Below are 19,142 nucleotides of genomic sequence, written 5' to 3'. Positions count from 1 at the left end.
TTTAAAAAATTGTTTCCTATGGTCGACCCCAGAAAGGACTTATGGCAGTCAGTCCCCAAGGTCGAGGGAGCGGTTTCTACTTTAAACAAACGCACCACTATTCCCATAGAGGATAGTTGTGCTTTCAAAGATCCTATGGATAAAAAATTAGAAGGTTTGCTTAAAAAGATGTTTGTTCAGCAGGGTTACCTTCTACAACCCATTTCATGCATTGTCCCTGTCACTACTGCCGCATATTTCTGGTTTGATGAACTGCTTAAGGTGCTCGATAGTGACTCTCCTCCTTATGAGGAGATTATGGACAGAATCAATGCTCTCAAATTGGCTAATTCTTTCACTCTAGACGCCTCTTTGCAATTGGCTAAGTTAGCGGCTAAGAACTCTGGGTTTGCTATTGTGGCGCGCAGAGCGCTTTGGTTGAAATCTTGGTCGGCTGATGCGTCTTCCAAGAACAAGCTACTAAACATTCCTTTCAAGGGGAAAACGCTGTTTGGTCCTGACTTGAAAGAGATTATCTCTGATATCACGGGGGGTAAGGGCCACGCCCTTCCTCAGGATCGGTCTTTCAAGGCAAAAAATAGACCTAATTTTCGTCCCTTTCGTAAAAACGGACCAGCCCAAGGTGCTACGTCCTCTAAGCAAGAGGGTAATACTTCTCAGGCCAAGCCAGCTTGGAGACCAATGCAAGGCTGGAACAAGGGAAAGCAGGCCAAGAAACCTGCCACTGCTACCAAGACAGCATGAAATATTGGCCCCCGATCCGGGACCGGATCTGGTGGGGGGCAGACTCTCTCTCTTCGCTCAGGCTTGGGCAAGAGATGTTCTGGATCCTTGGGCGCTAGAAATAGTCTCCCAGGGTTATCTTCTGGAATTCAAGGGACTCCCCCAAGGGGGAGGTTCCACAGGTCGCAGTTGTCTTCAGACCACATAAAAAGACAGGCGTTCTTACATTGTGTAGAAGACCTGTTAAAAATGGGAGTGATTCATCCTGTTCCATTAAGAGAACAAGGGATGGGGTTCTACTCCAATCTGTTCATAGTTCCCAAAAAAGAGGGAACGTTCAGACCAATCCTAGATCTCAAGATCTTAAACAAATTTCTCAAGGTCCCATCGTTCAAGATGGAAACCATTCGAACTATCCTTCCTTCCATCCAGGAAGGTCAATTCATGACCACGGTGGATTTAAAGGATGCGTATCTACATATTCCTATCCACAAGGAACATCATCGGTTCCTAAGGTTTGCATTCCTGGACAAACATTACCAGTTCGTGGCGCTTCCTTTCGGATTAGCCACTGCTCCAAGGATTTTCACAAAGGTACTAGGGTCCCTTCTAGCGGTGCTAAGACCAAGGGGCATTGCAGTAGTACCTTACCTGGACGACATTCTGATTCAAGCGTCGTCCCTTCCTCAAGCAAAGGCTCACACGGACATTGTCCTGGCCTTTCTCAGATCTCACGGCTGGAAAGTGAACGTGGAAAAGAGTTCTCTATCCCCGTCAACAAGGGTTCCCTTCTTGGGAACAATTATAGACTCCTTAGAAATGAGGATCTTTCTAACAGAGGCCAGAAAAACAAAGCTTCTGGACTCTTGTCGGATACTTCATTCCGTTCCTCTTCCTTCCATAGCTCAGTGCATGGAAGTGATCGGGTTGATGGTGGCGGCGATGGACATAGTTCCTTTTGCGCGCATTCATCTAAGACCATTACAACTGTGCATGCTCAGTCAGTGGAATGGGGACTATACAGACTTGTCTCCGAAGATACAAGTAAATCAGAGGACCAGAGACTCACTCCGTTGGTGGCTGTCCCTGGACAATCTGTCTCAAGGGATGATGTTCCACAGACCAGAGTGGGTCATTGTCACGACCGACGCCAGTCTGATAGGCTGGGGCGCGGTCTGGGGATCCCTGAAAGCTCAGGGTCTTTGGTCTCGGGAAGAATCTCTTCTACCGATAAATATTCTGGAACTGAGAGCGATATTCAATGCTCTCCAGGCCTGGCCCCAGCTTGCGAGGACCAGGTTCATACGGTTTCAATCAGACAACATGACGACTGTTGCGTACATCAACCATCAGGGGGGAACAAGGAGTTCCCTAGCGATGGAAGAAGTAACCAAAATTATTCTTTGGGCGGAGTCTCACTCCTGCCACCTGTCTGCTATCCACATCCCAGGAGTGGAAAATTGGGAAGCGGATTTTCTGAGTCGTCAGACATTGCATCCGGGGGAGTGGGAACTCCATCCGGAAATCTTTGCCCAAGTCACTCACCTGTGGGGCATTCCAGACATGGATCTGATGGCCTCTCGTCAGAACTTCAAAGTTCCTTGCTACGGGGCCAGATCCAGGGATCCCAAGGCGGCTCTAGTGGATGCACTAGTAGCACCTTGGACCTTCAAACTAGCTTATGTGTTCCCGCCATTTCCTCTCATCCCCAGGCTGATAGCCAGGATCAAGCAGGAGAGGGCGTCGGTGATCTTGATAGCTCCTGCGTGGCCACGCAGGACTTGGTATGCAGATCTGGTGAATATGTCATCGGCTCCACCTTGGAAGCTACCTTTGAGACGAGACCTTCTTGTTCAGGGTCCGTTCGAACATCCGAATCTGGTTTCACTCCAGCTGACTGCTTGGAGATTGAACGCTTGATTTTATCGAAGCGAGGATTCTCAGATTCTGTGATCGATACTCTTGTTCAGGCCAGAAAGCCTGTGACTAGAAAGATTTACCACAAAATTTGGAAAAAATATATCTGTTGGTGTGAATCTAAAGGATTCCCTTGGGACAAGGTTAAGATTCCTAGGATTCTATCCTTCCTTCAAGAAGGATTGGAAAAAGGATTATCTGCAAGTTCCCTGAAGGGACAGATTTCTGCCTTGTCGGTATTACTTCACAAAAAGCTGGCAGCTGTGCCAGATGTTCAAGCCTTTGTTCAGGCTCTGGTTAGAATCAAGCCTGTTTACAAACCTTTGACTCCTCCTTGGAGTCTCAATTTAGTTCTTTCAGTTCTTCAGGGGGTTCCGTTTGAACCCTTACATTCCGTTGATATTAAGTTATTATCTTGGAAAGTTTTGTTTTTAGTTGCGATTTCTTCTGCTAGAAGAGTCTCAGAATTATCTGCTCTGCAGTGTTCTCCTCCTTATCTGGTGTTCCATGCAGATAAGGTGGTTTTACGTACTAAACCTGGTTTTCTTCCAAAAGTTGTTTCTAACAAAAACATTAACCAGGAGATTATCGTACCTTCTCTGTGTCCAAAACCAGTTTCAAAGAAGGAACGTTTGTTGCACAATTTGGATGTTGTTCGCGCTCTAAAATTCTATTTAGATGCTACAAAGGATTTTAGACAAACATCTTCCTTGTTTGTTGTTTATTCAGGTAAAAGGAGAGGTCAAAAAGCAACTTCTACCTCTCTCTCTTTTTGGATTAAAAGCATCATCAGATTGGCTTACGAGACTGCCGGACGGCAGCCTCCCGAAAGAATCACAGCTCATTCCACTAGGGCTGTGGCTTCCACATGGGCCTTCAAGAACGAGGCTTCTGTTGATCAGATATGTAGGGCAGCGACTTGGTCTTCACTGCACACTTTTACCAAATTTTACAAGTTTGATACTTTTGCTTCTTCTGAGGCTATTTTTGGGAGAAAGGTTTTGCAAGCCGTGGTGCCTTCCATTTAGGTGACCTGATTTGCTCCCTCCCTTCATCCGTGTCCTAAAGCTTTGGTATTGGTTCCCACAAGTAAGGATGACGCCGTGGACCGGACACACCTATGTTGGAGAAAACAGAATTTATGTTTACCTGATAAATTTCTTTCTCCAACGGTGTGTCCGGTCCACGGCCCCGCCCTGGTTTTTTAATCAGGTCTGATAATTTATTTTCTTTAACTACAGTCACCACGGTACCATATGGTTTCTCCTATGCAAATATTCCTCCTTAACGTCGGTCGAATGACTGGGGTAGGCGGAGCCTAGGAGGGATCATGTGACCAGCTTTGCTGGGCTCTTTGCCATTTCCTGTTGGGGAAGAGAATATCCCACAAGTAAGGATGACGCCGTGGACCGGACACACCGTTGGAGAAAGAAATTTATCAGGTAAACATAAATTCTGTTTTTTCCCTATGGGATCCGGTAAGCCATTTCTCCAACATAGGTGTGTCCGGTCCACGGCGTCATCCTTACTTGTGGGATATTCTCTTCCCCAACAGGAAATGGCAAAGAGCCCAGCAAAGCTGGTCACATGATCCCTCCTAGGCTCCGCCTACCCCAGTCATACTCTTTGCCGTTGTACAGGCAACATCTCCACGGAGATGGCTTAGAGTTTTTTAGTGTTTAACTGTAGTTTTTATTATTCAATCAAGAGTTTGTTATTTTGAAATAGTGCTGGCATGTACTATTTACTCAGAAACAGAAAAGAGATGAAGATTTCTGTTTGTATGAGGAAAATGATTTTAGCAACCGTCACTAAAATCCATGGCTGTTCCACACAGGACTGTTGAGAGCAATTAACTTCAGTTGGGGGAACAGTGAGCAGTCTCTTGCTGCTTGAGGTATGACACATTCTAACAAGACGATGTAATGCTGGAAGCTGTCATTTTCCCTATGGGATCCGGTAAGCCATGTTTATTACGATCGTAAATAAGGGCTTCACAAGGGCTTATTAAGACTGTAGACTTTTTCTGGGCTAAATCGATTCATTATTAACACATATTTAGCCTTGAGGAATCATTTTATCTGGGTATTTTGATATAATAATATCGGCAGGCACTGTTTTAGACACCTTATTCTTAGGGGCTTTCCCAAAGCATAGGCAGAGCCTCATTTTCGCGCCGGTGTGGCGCACTTGTTTTTGAGAGGCATGGCATGCAGTCGCATGTGAGAGGAGCTCTGATACTTAGAAAAGGCTTTCTGAAGGCGTCATTTGGTATCGTATTCCCCTTTGGGCTTGGTTGGGTCTCAGCAAAGCAGATACCAGGGACTGTAAAGGGGTTAAAGTTCAAAACGGCTCCGGTTCCGTTATTTTAAGGGTTAAAGCTTCCAAATTTGGTGTGCAATACTTTTAAGGCTTTAAGACACTGTGGTGAAAATTTGGTGAATTTTGAACAATTCCTTCATGTTTTTTCGCAATTGCAGTAATAAAGTGTGTTCAGTTTAAAATTTAAAGTGACAGTAACGGTTTTATTTTAAAACGTTTTTTGTACTTTGTTATCAAGTTTATGCCTGTTTAACATGTCTGAACTACCAGATAGACTGTGTTCTGAATGTGGGGAAGCCAGAATTCCTATTCATTTAAATAAATGTGATTTATGTGACAATGACAATGATGCCCAAGATGATTCCTCAAGTGAGGGGAGTAAGCATGGTACTGCATCATTCCCTCCTTCGTCTACACGAGTCTTGCCCACTCAGGAGGCCCCTAGTACATCTAGCGCGCCAATACTCCTTACTATGCAACAATTAACGGCTGTAATGGATAATTCTGTCAAAAACATTTTAGCCAAAATGAACACTTATCAGCGTAAGCGCGATTGCTCTGTTTTAGATACTGAAGAGCATGACGACGCTGATAATAATATTTCTGAAGGGCCCCTAACCCAGTCTGATGGGGCCAGGGAGGTTTTGTCTGAGGGAGAAATTACTGATTCAGGGAACATTTCTCAACAAGCTGAACCTGATGTGATTGCATTTAAATTTAAGTTGGAACATCTCCGCATTCTGCTTAAGGAGGTATTATCCACTCTGGATGATTGTGACAAGTTGGTCATCCCAGAGAAACTATGTAAAATGGACAAGTTCCTAGAGGTGCCGGGGCTCCCAGAAGCTTTTCCTATACCCAAGCGGGTGGCGGACATTGTTAATAAAGAATGGGAAAGGCCCGGTATTCCTTTCGTCCCTCCCCCCATATTTAAAAAATTGTTTCCTATGGTCGACCCCAGAAAGGACTTATGGCAGACAGTCCCCAAGGTCGAGGGAGCGGTTTCCACTTTAAACAAACGCACCACTATACCCATAGAGGATAGTTGTGCTTTCAAAGATCCTATGGATAAAAAATTAGAAGGTTTGCTTAAGAAAATGTTTGTTCAGCAGGGTTACCTTCTACAACCAATTTCATGCATTGTCCCTGTCGCTACAGCCGCATGTTTCTGGTTCGATGAGCTGATAAAGGCGGTCGATAGTGATTCTCCTCCTTATGAGGAGATTATGGACAGAATCAATGCTCTCAAATTGGCTAATTCTTTCACCCTAGACGCCACTTTGCAATTGGCTAGGTTAGCGGCTAAGAATTCAGGGTTTGCTATTGTGGCGCGCAGAGCGCTTTGGTTGAAATCTTGGTCGGCTGATGCGTCTTCCAAGAACAAGCTACTTAACATTCCTTTCAAGGGGAAAACGCTGTTTGGCCCTGACTTGAAAGAGATTATCTCTGATATCACTGGGGGTAAGGGCCACGCCCTTCCTCAGGATCGGCCTTTCAAGGCAAAAAATAAACCTAATTTTCGTCCCTTTCGTAGAAACGGACCAACCCAAAGTGCTACGTCCTCTAAGCAAGAGGGTAATACTTCTCAAGCCAAGCCAGCTTGGAGACCAATGCAAGGCTGGAACAAGGGAAAGCAGGCCAAGAAACCTGCCACTGCTACCAAGACAGCATGAAATGTTGGCCCCCGATCCGGGACCGGATCTGGTGGGGGGCAGACTCTCTCTCTTCGCTCAGGCTTGGGCAAGAGATGTTCTGGATCCTTGGGCGCTAGAAATAGTCTCCCAAGGTTATCTTCTGGAATTCAAGGGACTTCCCCCAAGGGGGAGGTTCCACAGGTCTCAGTTGTCTTCAGACCACATAAAAAGACAGGCATTCTTACATTGTGTAGAAGACCTGTTAAAAATGGGAGTGATTCATCCTGTTCCATTAAGAGAACAAGGGATGGGGTTCTACTCCAATCTGTTCATAGTTCCCAAAAAAGAGGGAACGTTCAGACCAATCTTAGATCTCAAGATCTTAAACAAGTTTCTCAAGGTTCCATCGTTCAAGATGGAAACCATTCGAACTATTCTTCCTTCCATCCAGGAAGGTCAATTCATGACCACGGTGGATTTAAAGGATGCGTATCTACATATTCCTATCCACAAGGAACATCATCGGTTCCTAAGGTTCGCATTCCTGGACAAACATTACCAGTTCGTGGCGCTTCCTTTCGGATTAGCCACTGCTCCAAGGATTTTCACAAAGGTACTAGGGTCCCTTCTAGCTGTGCTAAGACCAAGGGGCATTGCTGTAGTACCTTACTTGGACGACATTCTGATTCAAGCGTCGTCCCTTCCTCAAGCAAAGGCTCACACGGACATTGTCCTGGCCTTTCTCAGATCTCACGGATGGAAAGTGAACGTGGAAAAGAGTTCTCTATCTCCGTCAACAAGGGTTCCCTTCTTGGGAACAATAATAGACTCCTTAGAAATGAGGATTTTCCTGACAGAGGCCAGAAAAACAAAACTTCTAGACTCTTGTCGGATACTTCATTCCGTTCCTCTTCCTTCCATAGCTCAGTGCATGGAAGTGATCGGGTTGATGTTAGCGGCAATGGACATAGTTCCTTTTGCGCGCATTCATCTAAGACCATTACAACTGTGCATGCTCAGTCAGTGGAATGGGGACTATACAGACTTGTCTCCGAAGATACAAGTAAATCAGAGGACCAGAGACTCACTCCGTTGGTGGCTGTCCCTGGACAACCTGTCACAAGGGATGACATTCCGCAGACCAGAGTGGGTCATTGTCACGACCGACGCCAGTCTGATGGGCTGGGGCGCGGTCTGGGGATCCCTGAAAGCTCAGGGTCTTTGGTCTCGGGAAGAATCTCTTCTACCGATAAATATTCTGGAACTGAGAGCGATATTCAATGCTCTCAAGGCTTGGCCTCAGCTAGCGAGGGCCAAGTTCATACGGTTTCAATCAGACAACATGACAACTGTTGCGTACATCAACCATCAGGGGGGAACAAGGAGTTCCCTAGCGATGGAAGAAGTGACCAAAATCATTCTATGGGCGGAGTCTCACTCCTGCCACCTGTCTGCTATCCACATCCCAGGAGTGGAAAATTGGGAAGCGGATTTTCTGAGTCGTCAGACATTGCATCCGGGGGAGTGGGAACTCCATCCGGAAATCTTTGCCCAAGTCACTCAGCTGTGGGGCATTCCAGACATGGATCTGATGGCCTCTCGTCAGAACTTCAAAGTTCCTTGCTACGGGTCCAGATCCAGGGATCCCAAGGCGGCTCTAGTGGATGCACTAGTAGCACCTTGGACCTTCAAACTAGCTTATGTGTTCCCGCCGTTTCCTCTCATCCCCAGGCTGGTAGCCAGGATCAATCAGGAGAGGGCGTCGGTGATCTTGATAGCTCCTGCGTGGCCACGCAGGACTTGGTATGCAGATCTGGTGAATATGTCATCGGCTCCACCTTGGAAGCTACCTTTGAGACGAGACCTTCTTGTTCAGGGTCCGTTCGAACATCCGAATCTGGTTTCACTCCAGCTGACTGCTTGGAGATTGAACGCTTGATCTTATCGAAGCGAGGGTTCTCAGATTCTGTTATCGATACTCTTGTTCAGGCCAGAAAGCCTGTAACTAGAAAGATTTACCACAAAATTTGGAAAAAATATATCTGTTGGTGTGAATCTAAAGGATTCCCTTGGGACAAGGTTAAGATTCCTAGGATTCTATCCTTCCTTCAAGAAGGATTGGAAAAAGGATTATCTGCAAGTTCCCTGAGGGACAGATTTCTGCCTTGTCTGTGTTACTTCACAAAAAGCTGGCAGCTGTGCCAGATGTTCAAGCCTTTGTTCAGGCTCTGGTTAGAATTAAGCCTGTTTACAAACCTTTGACTCCTCCTTGGAGTCTCAATTTAGTTCTTTCAGTTCTTCAGGGGGTTCCGTTTGAACCCTTACATTCCGTTGATATTAAGTTATTATCTTGGAAAGTTTTGTTTTTAGTTGCAATTTCTTCTGCTAGAAGAGTTTCAGAATTATCTGCTCTGCAGTGTTCTCCTCCTTATCTGGTGTTCCATGCAGATAAGGTGGTTTTACGTACTAAACCTGGTTTTCTTCCAAAGTTGTTTCTAACAAAAACATTAACCAGGAGATTATCGTACCTTCTCTGTGTCCGAAACCAGTTTCAAAGAAGGAACGATTGTTGCACAATTTGGATGTTGTTCGCGCTCTAAAATTCTATTTAGATGCTACAAAGGATTTTAGACAAACATCTTCCTTGTTTGTTGTTTATTCCGGTAAAAGGAGAGGTCAAAAAGCAACTTCTACCTCTCTTTCCTTTTGGATTAAAAGCATCATCAGATTGGCTTACGAGACTGCCGGACGGCAGCCTCCCGAAAGAATCACAGCTCATTCCACTAGGGCTGTGGCTTCCACATGGGCCTTCAAGAACGAGGCTTCTGTTGATCAGATATGTAGGGCAGCGACTTGGTCTTCACTGCACACTTTTACCAAATTTTACAAGTTTGATACTTTTGCTTCTTCTGAGGCTATTTTTGGGAGAAAGGTTTTGCAAGCCGTGGTGCCTTCCATTTAGGTGACCTGATTTGCTCCCTCCCTTCATCCGTGTCCTAAAGCTTTGGTATTGGTTCCCACAAGTAAGGATGACGCCGTGGACCGGACACACCTATGTTGGAGAAAACAGAATTTATGTTTACCTGATAAATTACTTTCTCCAACGGTGTGTCCGGTCCACGGCCCGCCCTGGTTTTTTTTTTTAATCAGGTCTGATAATTTATTTTCTTTAACTACAGTCACCACGGTACCATATGGTTTCTCCTATGCAAATATTCCTCCTTAACGTCGGTCGAATGACTGGGGTAGGCGGAGCCTAGGAGGGATCATGTGACCAGCTTTGCTGGGCTCTTTGCCATTTCCTGTTGGGGAAGAGAATATCCCACAAGTAAGGATGACGCCGTGGACCGGACACACCGTTGGAGAAAGTAATTTATCAGGTAAACATAAATTCTGTTTTTTATTACAGAGTAAATAAGGGCTTCACAAGGGCTTGTTAAGACTGTAGACATTTTCTGGGCTAAATCGATTCATATATAACATATTTAGCCTTGAGGAATCATTTAATATGGGTATTTTTGTAAAATAATATCGGCAGGCACTGTTTTAGACACCTTATTCTCTAGGGGCTTTCCCTAATCATAGGCAGAGCCTCATTTTCGCGCCGGTATTGCGCACTTGTTTTTGAGAAGCATGACATGCAGTCGCATGTGTGAGGAGCTCTGATACATAAAAAAGACTTTCTGAAGGCGTCATTTGGTATCGTATTCCCCTTTGGGCTTGGTTGGGTCTCAGCAAAGCAGATACCAGGGACTGTAAAGGGGTTAAAGATAAAAACGGCTCCGGTTCCGTTATTTTAAGGGTTAAAGCTTCCAAATTTGGTGTGCAATACTTTTAAGGCTTTAAGACACTGTGGTGAAATTACAGTAATAAAGTGTGTTCAGTTTAAAATTTAAAGTGACAGTAACGGTTTTATTTTAAAACGTTTTTTGTACTTTGTTATCAAGTTTATGCCTGTTTAACATGTCTGAACTACCAGATAGACTGTGTTCTGAATGTGGGGAAGCCAAGGTTCCTTCTCATTTGAATAGATGTGATTTATGTGACACTGAAAATGATGCCCAAGATGATTCCTCAAGTGAGGGGAGTAAGCATGGTACTGCATCATTCCCTCCTTCGTCTACACCAGTCTTGCCCACTCAGGAGGCCCCTAGTACATCTAGCGCGCCAATACTCCTTACTATGCAACAATTAACGGCTGTAATGGATAATTCTATCAAAAACATTTTAGCCAAAATGCCCACTTATCAGCGTAAGCGCGACTGCTCTGTTTTAGATACTGAAGAGCATGAGGACGCTGATGATAATGGTTCTGATATGCCCCTACACCAGTCTGAGGGGGCCAGGGAGGTTTTGTCTGAGGGAGAAATTTCAGATTCAGGGAAAATTTCTCAACAAGCTGAACCCGATGTGATTACATTTAAATTTAAGTTGGAACATCTCCGCGCTCTGCTTAAGGAGGTGTTATCCACTCTGGATGATTGTGAGAATTTGATCATCCCAGAGAAACTATGTAAAATGGACAAGTTCCTAGAGGTCCCGGGGCCCCCAGAAGCTTTTCCTATACCCAAGCGGGTGGCGGACATTGTAAATAAAGAATGGGAAAGGCCCGGTATACCTTTCGTCCCTCCCCCCATATTTAAAAAATTGTTTCCCATGGTCGACCCCAGAAAGGACTTATGGCAGACAGTCCCCAAGGTCGAGGGGGCGGTTTCTACTTTAAACAAACGCACCACTATACCCATAGAAGATAGTTGTGCTTTCAAAGATCCTATGGATAAAAAATTAGAAGGTTTGCTTAAAAAGATGTTTGTTCAGCAAGGTTACCTTCTACAACCAATTTCATGCATTGTCCCTGTCACTACAGCCGCGTGTTTCTGGTTCGATGAGCTAGAAAAGGCGATCGATAGTGATTCTCCTCCTTATGAGGAGTTTATGGACAGAATCCGTGCTCTCAAATTGGCTAATTCTTTCACCCTAGACGCCACTTTGCAATTGGCTAGGTTAGCGGCGAAAAATTCTGGGTTTGCTATTGTGGCGCGCAGAGCGCTTTGGTTGAAATCTTGGTCAGCGGATGCGTCTTCCAAGAACAAATTGCTTAACATTCCTTTCAAGGGGAAAACGCTGTTTGGCCCTGACTTGAAAGAGATTATCTCTAATATCACTGGGGGTAAGGGCCACGCCCTTCCTCAGGATAGGTCTTTCAAGGCCAAAAATAAACCTAATTTTCGGCCCTTTCGTAGAAACGGACCAGCCCCAAGTGCTACGTCCTCTAAGCAAGAGGGTAATACTTCTCAAGCCAAGCCAGCCTGGAGACCAATGCAAGGCTGGAACAAGGGAAAGCAGGCCAAGAAGCCTGCCACTGCTACCAAGACAGTATGAAATGTTGGCCCCCGATCCGGGACCGGATCTGGTGGGGGGCAGACTCTCTCTCTTCGCTCAGGCTTGGGCAAGAGATGTTCTGGATCCTTGGGCACTAGAAATAGTCTCCCAAGGTTATCTTCTGGAATTCAAGGGGCCTCCCCCCAAGGGGGAGGTTCCACAGGTCTCAATTGTCTTCAGACCACATAAAGAGACAGGCATTCTTACATTGTGTAGAAGACCTGTTAAAAATGGGAGTGATTCATCCTGTTCCATTAGGAGAACAAGGGATGGGGTTCTACTCCAATCTGTTCGTAGTTCCCAAAAAAGAGGGAACGTTCAGACCAATCTTGGATCTCAAGATCCTAAACAAGTTTCTCAAGGTTCCATCGTTCAAAATGGAAACTATTCGAACAATTCTTCCTTCCATCCAGGAAGGTCAATTCATGACCACGGTGGATTTAAAGGATGCGTATCTACATATTCCTATCCACAAGGAACATCATCGGTTCCTAAGGTTCGCATTCCTGGACAAGCATTACCAGTTCGTGGCACTTCCTTTCGGATTAGCCACTGCTCCAAGGATTTTCACAAAGGTACTAGGGTCCCTTCTAGCGGTACTAAGACCAAGGGGCATTGCAGTAGTACCTTACTTGGACGACATTCTGATTCAAGCGTCGTCCCTTCCTCAAGCAAAGGCTCACACGGACATAGTCCTGGCCTTTCTCAGATCTCACGGATGGAAAGTGAACGTAGAAAAGAGTTCTCTATCTCTGTCAACAAGGGTTCCCTTCTTGGGAACAATAATAGACTCCTTAGAAATGAGGATTTTTCTGACAGAGGCCAGAAAAACAAAACTTCTCAACTCTTGTCAAACACTTCATTCCGTTCCTCTTCCTTCCATAGCGCAGTGCATGGAAGTAATAGGTTTGATGGTAGCGGCAATGGACATAGTTCCTTTTGCGCGCATTCATCTAAGACCATTACAACTGTGCATGCTCAGCCAGTGGAATGGGGACTATACAGACTTGTCTCCGACGATTCAAGTAAATCAGAGGACCAGAGACTCACTCCGTTGGTGGCTGTCCCTGGACAACCTGTCACAAGGGATGACCTTCCGCAGACCAGAGTGGGTCATTGTCACGACCGACGCCAGTCTGATGGGCTGGGGCGCGGTCTGGGGACCCCTGAAAGCTCAGGGTCTTTGGTCTCGGGAAGAATCTCTTCTACCGATAAATATTCTGGAACTGAGAGCGATATTCAATGCTCTCAAGGCTTGGCCTCAGCTAGCAAAGGCCAAGTTCATACGGTTTCAATCAGACAACATGATGACTGTTGCGTACATCAACCATCAGGGGGGAACAAGGAGTTCCCTGGCGATGGAAGAAGTGACCAAAATCATTCAATGGGCGGAGACTCACTCCTGCCACCTGTCTGCAATCCACATTCCAGGAGTGGAAAATTGGGAAGCGGATTTTCTGAGTCGTCAGACATTACATCCGGGGGAGTGGGAACTCCATCCGGAAATCTTTGCCCAAATTACTCAATTGTGGGGCATTCCAGACATGGATCTGATGGCCTCTCGTCAGAACTTCAAGGTTCCTTGCTACGGGTCCAGATCCAGGGATCCCAAGGCGACTCTAGTAGATGCACTAGTAGCACCTTGGACCTTCAAACTAGCTTATGTATTCCCGCCGTTTCCTCTCATCCCCAGGCTGGTAGCCAGGATCAATCAGGAGAGGGCGTCGGTGATCTTGATAGCTCCTGCGTGGCCACGCAGGACTTGGTATGCAGATCTGGTGAATATGTCATCGGCTCCACCATGGAAGCTACCTTTGAGACGAGACCTTCTTGTTCAAGGTCCGTTCGAACATCCGAATCTGGTCTCACTCCAGCTGACTGCTTGGAGATTGAACGCTTGATCTTATCAAAACGAGGGTTCTCAGATTCTGTTATTGATACTCTTGTTCAGGCCAGAAAGCCTGTAACTAGAAAAATTTACCACAAAATATGGAAAAAATATATCTGTTGGTGTGAATCTAAAGGATTCCCTTGGAACAAGGTAAAGATTCCTAAGATTCTATCCTTTCTTCAAGAAGGATTGGAGAAAGGATTATCGGCAAGTTCCTTGAAGGGACAGATTTCTGCCTTGTCTGTGTTACTTCACAAAAAGCTGGCAGCTGTGCCAGATGTTCAAGCCTTTGTTCAGGCTCTGGTTAGAATCAAGCCTGTTTACAAACCTTTGACTCCTCCTTGGAGTCTCAACTTAGTTCTTTCAGTTCTTCAGGGGGTTCCGTTTGAACCCTTGCATTCCGTTGATACTAAGTTATTATCTTGGAAAGTTTTGTTTTTGGTTGCAATTTCTTCTGCTAGAAGAGTTTCAGAATTATCTGCTCTGCAGTGTTCTCCTCCTTATCTGGTTTTCCATGCAGATAAGGTGGTTTTACGTACTAAACCTGGTTTTCTTCCGAAAGTTGTTTCTAACAAAAACATTAACCAGGGTATAGTCGTGCCTTCTTTGTGTCCGAATCCAGTTTCAAAGAAGGAACGTTTGTTGCACAATTTGGATGTTGTTCGCGCTCTAAAATTCTATTTAGATGCTACAAAGGTTTTTAGACAAACATCTTCATTGTTTGTTGTTTATTCTGGTAAAAGGAGAGGTCAAAAAGCAACTTCTACCTCTCTCTCTTTTTGGATTAAAAGCATCATCAGATTGGCTTATGAGACTGCCGGACGGCAGCCTCCTGAAAGAATCACAGCTCATTCCACTAGGGCTGTGGCTTCCACATGGGCCTTCAAGAACGAGGCTTCTGTTGATCAGATATGTAGGGCAGCGACTTGGTCTTCACTGCACACTTTTACCAAATTTTACAAGTTTGATACTTTTGCTTCTTCTGAGGCTATTTTTGGGAGAAAGGTTTTGCAAACCGTGGTGCCTTCCATTTAGGTGACCTGATTTGCTCCCTCCCTTCATCCGTGTCCTAAAGCTTTGGTATTGGTTCCCACAAGTAAGGATGACGCCGTGGACCGGACACACCTATGTTGGAGAAAACAGAATTTATGTTTACCTGATAAATTACTTTCTCCAACGGTGTGTCCGGTCCACGGCCCGCCCTGGTTTTTTTAATCAGGTCTGATAATTTATTTTCTTTAACTACAGTCACCACGGTATCATATGGTTTCTCCTATGCAAATATTCCTCCTTTACGTCGGTCGAATGACTGGGGTAGGCGGAGCCTAGGAGGGATCATGTGACCAGCTTTGCTGGGCTCTTTGCCATTTCCTGTTGGGGAAGAGAATATCCCACAAGTAAGGATGACGCCGTGGACCGGACACACCGTTGGAGAAAGTAATTTATCAGGTAAACATAAATTCTGTTTTTTAAACAAAATGATATATTAAGAAACTACTAAATATTCATTCTTTAGTTGAGAATGTTGTCTTAATGAGTGATTTAATAAATATATGTGTCTGTCTGTCTATCTATCTATCTATCTATCTATCTATCTATCTATCTATCTGTATTTGTATAGATAGTAATTTTATTACATATATCAAATGAATTGGTTTACAGTTTATTCTTCACATTAATTTTAATTTTTAGAAAATAACACTGCTAATTTTGTAAAGCAAACCTAAATAACACTTATGAAACTAAACTTTTTTTTTTACTTTTGTTTTATTTATTTATTTTTGTTCAACTATTTTTTTACTGAGTCAGCTAAATGTATGTGTTTATATATTTATTTTGTGGGTATGCATCTAAAATCTTAGTCTTTGCCCTTTTAATTTCAAGTAGATTTTATATAATTTTTCAAATAACTTTAATTTTATTCTGTAAAGATAAAAGTGGAATTTCCTCAAAGTTATGCCAATAAGGTTTAGTACTTTTAAAAAGTTCATATTTTGTTAGCTTTTAATAATTTAAGTCTCAAGATTCCTGGATTAAAAAAATAAAATAATGCTGAATCTGTTTATTGCTAAACACTAAATACAGTTTATGTTGTTAATGTTATTGTTGATGAAAAATGTATATTTGTGTGGTATGATTGAGCAAATAGGTATTACTGCAAGCTAAACATAATATATTCATTAAATTAATATTTCACTAGTAAAAAAATGTGCAGCATATAATACTTTTATATGCAACAAAACGTGACGTTTATTGGAAATAAGGTGCTCCATAAAACAGTTTGGAAGCTAAGCACATTAGACAAAATTGTTTTAGAAGAGGGTTTTCTAATTATTGTGTCTGCCACATTCATCTATCTCTGAGTCACTCCCACCTCCTGGATTTCTGCCTAGAATATTGCTGCAATATGTGTTTCAATTGGTTATTCTCCTGTCATGCATAACTTTCCTTGGAAGACTAACTTTTTTTTTTACGATCAGAACAGAGAGCTGCATTATGCTGCGTATTTGACATTGCCTGTTCATTAGGGTGGGGTCGTGTTTTTATTGTACTAAAAGTTGTAGTAAACTGGCATTTTCTCTTCTTATTTGTTCCGTAGGTTTGCTGTGTACTTAAAAAAGTGCCTTTTATGAAGTCACTTTTGCCATAACATCGACAGCGAACCTTCTGTGTTTTTAACACAGGCTGCCAAACACCGAATCCTGTTCCAAAGTGTGGATGCATTTTTTTTGGACTCTCTTCATTTGCAATTAGCTCGACCAGAAATGGACTACGAATCAGCAAAGAAAGGAGAAAAGGAGAGAAACACTGTCCAGTGAAGAGTCTGAGTTTCCCATAAGGCTGACATAGTTGTCTGTCATTATCTAATCAATAACAAAAAGGGGCCAATCAAGAATTAATATTCCATCAACCAGTGCCATTGAATTGGAGAATCTTAATGGAAAGCCTTTGTCAGCAAAACTGTTCTGACCTTTCAAACTGCTGAGGATTAAGAGTATGTTGTCTAATCAGCCAAAACTGTATAAGTGGGGCAAATTGATTGATGAGTGACTTGGTACCGATACATTTGCCTTTTTAATGCAGTTTTTCTTCTTTTGGACTCCAGCAGTTATTTCCTTTTTAATTTACTGAAGATTTCTAAGGACTCTTATTGCTTAAACGGACATTTTGTGAGACTATTAATAGTAAGACTTGAGTCTGTTTTTATCCAATTCCAGCATGGCTTTGAATGTTGCTCCTGTAAGAGATACAAAATGGCTGACGCTGGAAGTGTGCAGACAGTATCAGAGAGGAACTTGTTCGAGATCTGACGAGGAATGTAAATTTGCACATCCACCAAAAAGTTGTCAAGTTGAAAATGGACGTGTCATTGCATGTTTTGATTCCCTTAAGGTTAGTAATATCAAATACATTTAAATGAGACATTTGAAAGTAAGTAAGGTCTGCACTCATTTAATAAGCCGCTGTAAGTAAAGGTGAATATCTAAATGTTTATTTGTCAAACGCAACACAATAATATTATAATATATTATTAACCTCTCTCTCTCACACACACAGCACACACATATATATATGTATTATGTATTTCATTTTTTGTTAACCAGTACCATGTTGCAGTGCTGTATCTAAATCAAACTTAGAAAGTTTTTGTTAAACCAATACCAATAAAATACTAAATACTTTTAAGGGAAAATTAAAATTCATATTGCAATTACACAGCCCAAAAAAAACTATTTAAAGTTTAAAGGACCACTAAACACAGTAGAATAGCATAATCACTTAATACATAATAAAAAGACAATGCAAAAGCACTTAGTTTGATTTTCAAGTAAATAGTAGATTTTTTTCTGATAATTCTATTTTCCTTCACACTGCATCATGTGACAACCCATTAGCCAATCACAAAATGCATTCACGTATATTTTGTGAATTCTTGCACATTTTCAGTAAGAGCTGGTGTCTCAGTTAGTGTGCATATAAAACAGATTTTGCACATTTCGATAATGGAAGTGAATTGAAAAGTTTAAAATTGTGTGCTTTATCTGAATCATGAAAGTTTAATTTTTCCTTTACTGTTCCTTTAAGGTGCACAGTAGACAAAGTAATAAAACTGCACTGCACATGTAATAAACCACTTGTGAAATTTGGATTTATAATACAAAATCGTGTTTATCATTTTCCCTATTGTAAAATGAGTTTCCCTGAATCTGCTAGTGGGCTAAACAGGTGCATTCCATGGGTGTTTCTGAAATTTCTCTGCCAGTTCTGGCATATTCTATAAATATTTTCCCCCTGTAAATATCATTGTTTTTTTTTCCAAGCTAAAAGTTGTCGAGCTTGTCTCAAAATGCACAAAACACTTATTACTTTAATAAAACAACACATGTATATGAAGTGAGATATAACTGGTTTCCCCTTAATGGCCCGGATTACAAGTGGAGTACTAATGATAGTGCAGGGTACAATATTAATATGAATTAATTAGTGTGCAAATTGATAAGTCCATAGTAAAACAGAATAACCAGAAAAGGTTTGCATGCTTAACATCTCTTGAGTGTGCCCTATACTTTCAATGGATATCTCGAGCATGCTAAACATTGCTCATGTTGGGCCAGATTACAAATGGCACGCTGTTTAGTGCTCCTGCCCGAGTTTTTAATTTGGTAGAAGTAAGCTTTTTGGAATGCGTCAGGTAGCACGCATATTACAAGTTGAAAGTACAAAAGGTTTTAACACTGGCGCTAACCCGACGCGCACAAAAAGCCGAACTTGTAATATCAAGACCGCATTAACATATTCCCCCATAGACTTCAATAGAGAGCGAAAAGTAGAAAAAACACCTTCCAGTGTTCTTCACATAGAATAATTTGTTCTATTTATATATAAATACAAACACACACACACATATATAGATAGATAGATAGATAGTGTTTTTCTTTGGTAAAATATCATACATGACTTGAGACCTGAAGTAAAGTTTTAGGGCTAGAATAAAAGTTGCATAAAACACATGTAATGTGTAAACATATTTAATGTAAAATTTAAGTTTAATATTGATAACAAATGTATTAAAATTATATACTATGTTTCAAGGTATTTGACTGGGAAGTGCTCAAACGTGTATAACTGCATATATATATATATATATATATATATACTATAATAGCGTTTGTAATGTCCGTCGCCGTCGGCAGTTGCTTACGCATCCTCAAAGAAATGTTGGCAGCGCGAGCCAAAAAAATTCACCTGGATGGCTACAGCCAGGTTGATTC

The 19,142-nt window shown here is 42.7% G+C and overlaps 1 protein-coding gene across 8 annotated transcripts in view; it reads left to right on the top strand.

Annotated features, from left to right (window-relative positions):
* Positions 1 to 19,142, top strand: part of MBNL2 (muscleblind like splicing regulator 2) — a 514,609-nt gene that overhangs the window by 140,740 nt on the left and 354,727 nt on the right. For all 8 annotated transcript variants that reach the window (XM_053707834.1, XM_053707829.1, XM_053707832.1 and 5 more), the window contains exon 2: positions 16,469 to 17,262. In XM_053707834.1, the coding sequence (XP_053563809.1) occupies positions 17,089 to 17,262 (174 nt within the window). In that variant the 5' untranslated portion in view covers positions 16,469 to 17,088. The remainder of the gene's footprint in view (positions 1 to 16,468; positions 17,263 to 19,142) is intronic.

Source organism: Bombina bombina, chromosome 3, assembly GCF_027579735.1.
Source record: "Bombina bombina isolate aBomBom1 chromosome 3, aBomBom1.pri, whole genome shotgun sequence".
Lineage (NCBI taxonomy): Eukaryota > Metazoa > Chordata > Amphibia > Anura > Bombinatoridae > Bombina > Bombina bombina.
This window is presented reverse-complemented; position numbering and strand designations above follow the sequence as displayed.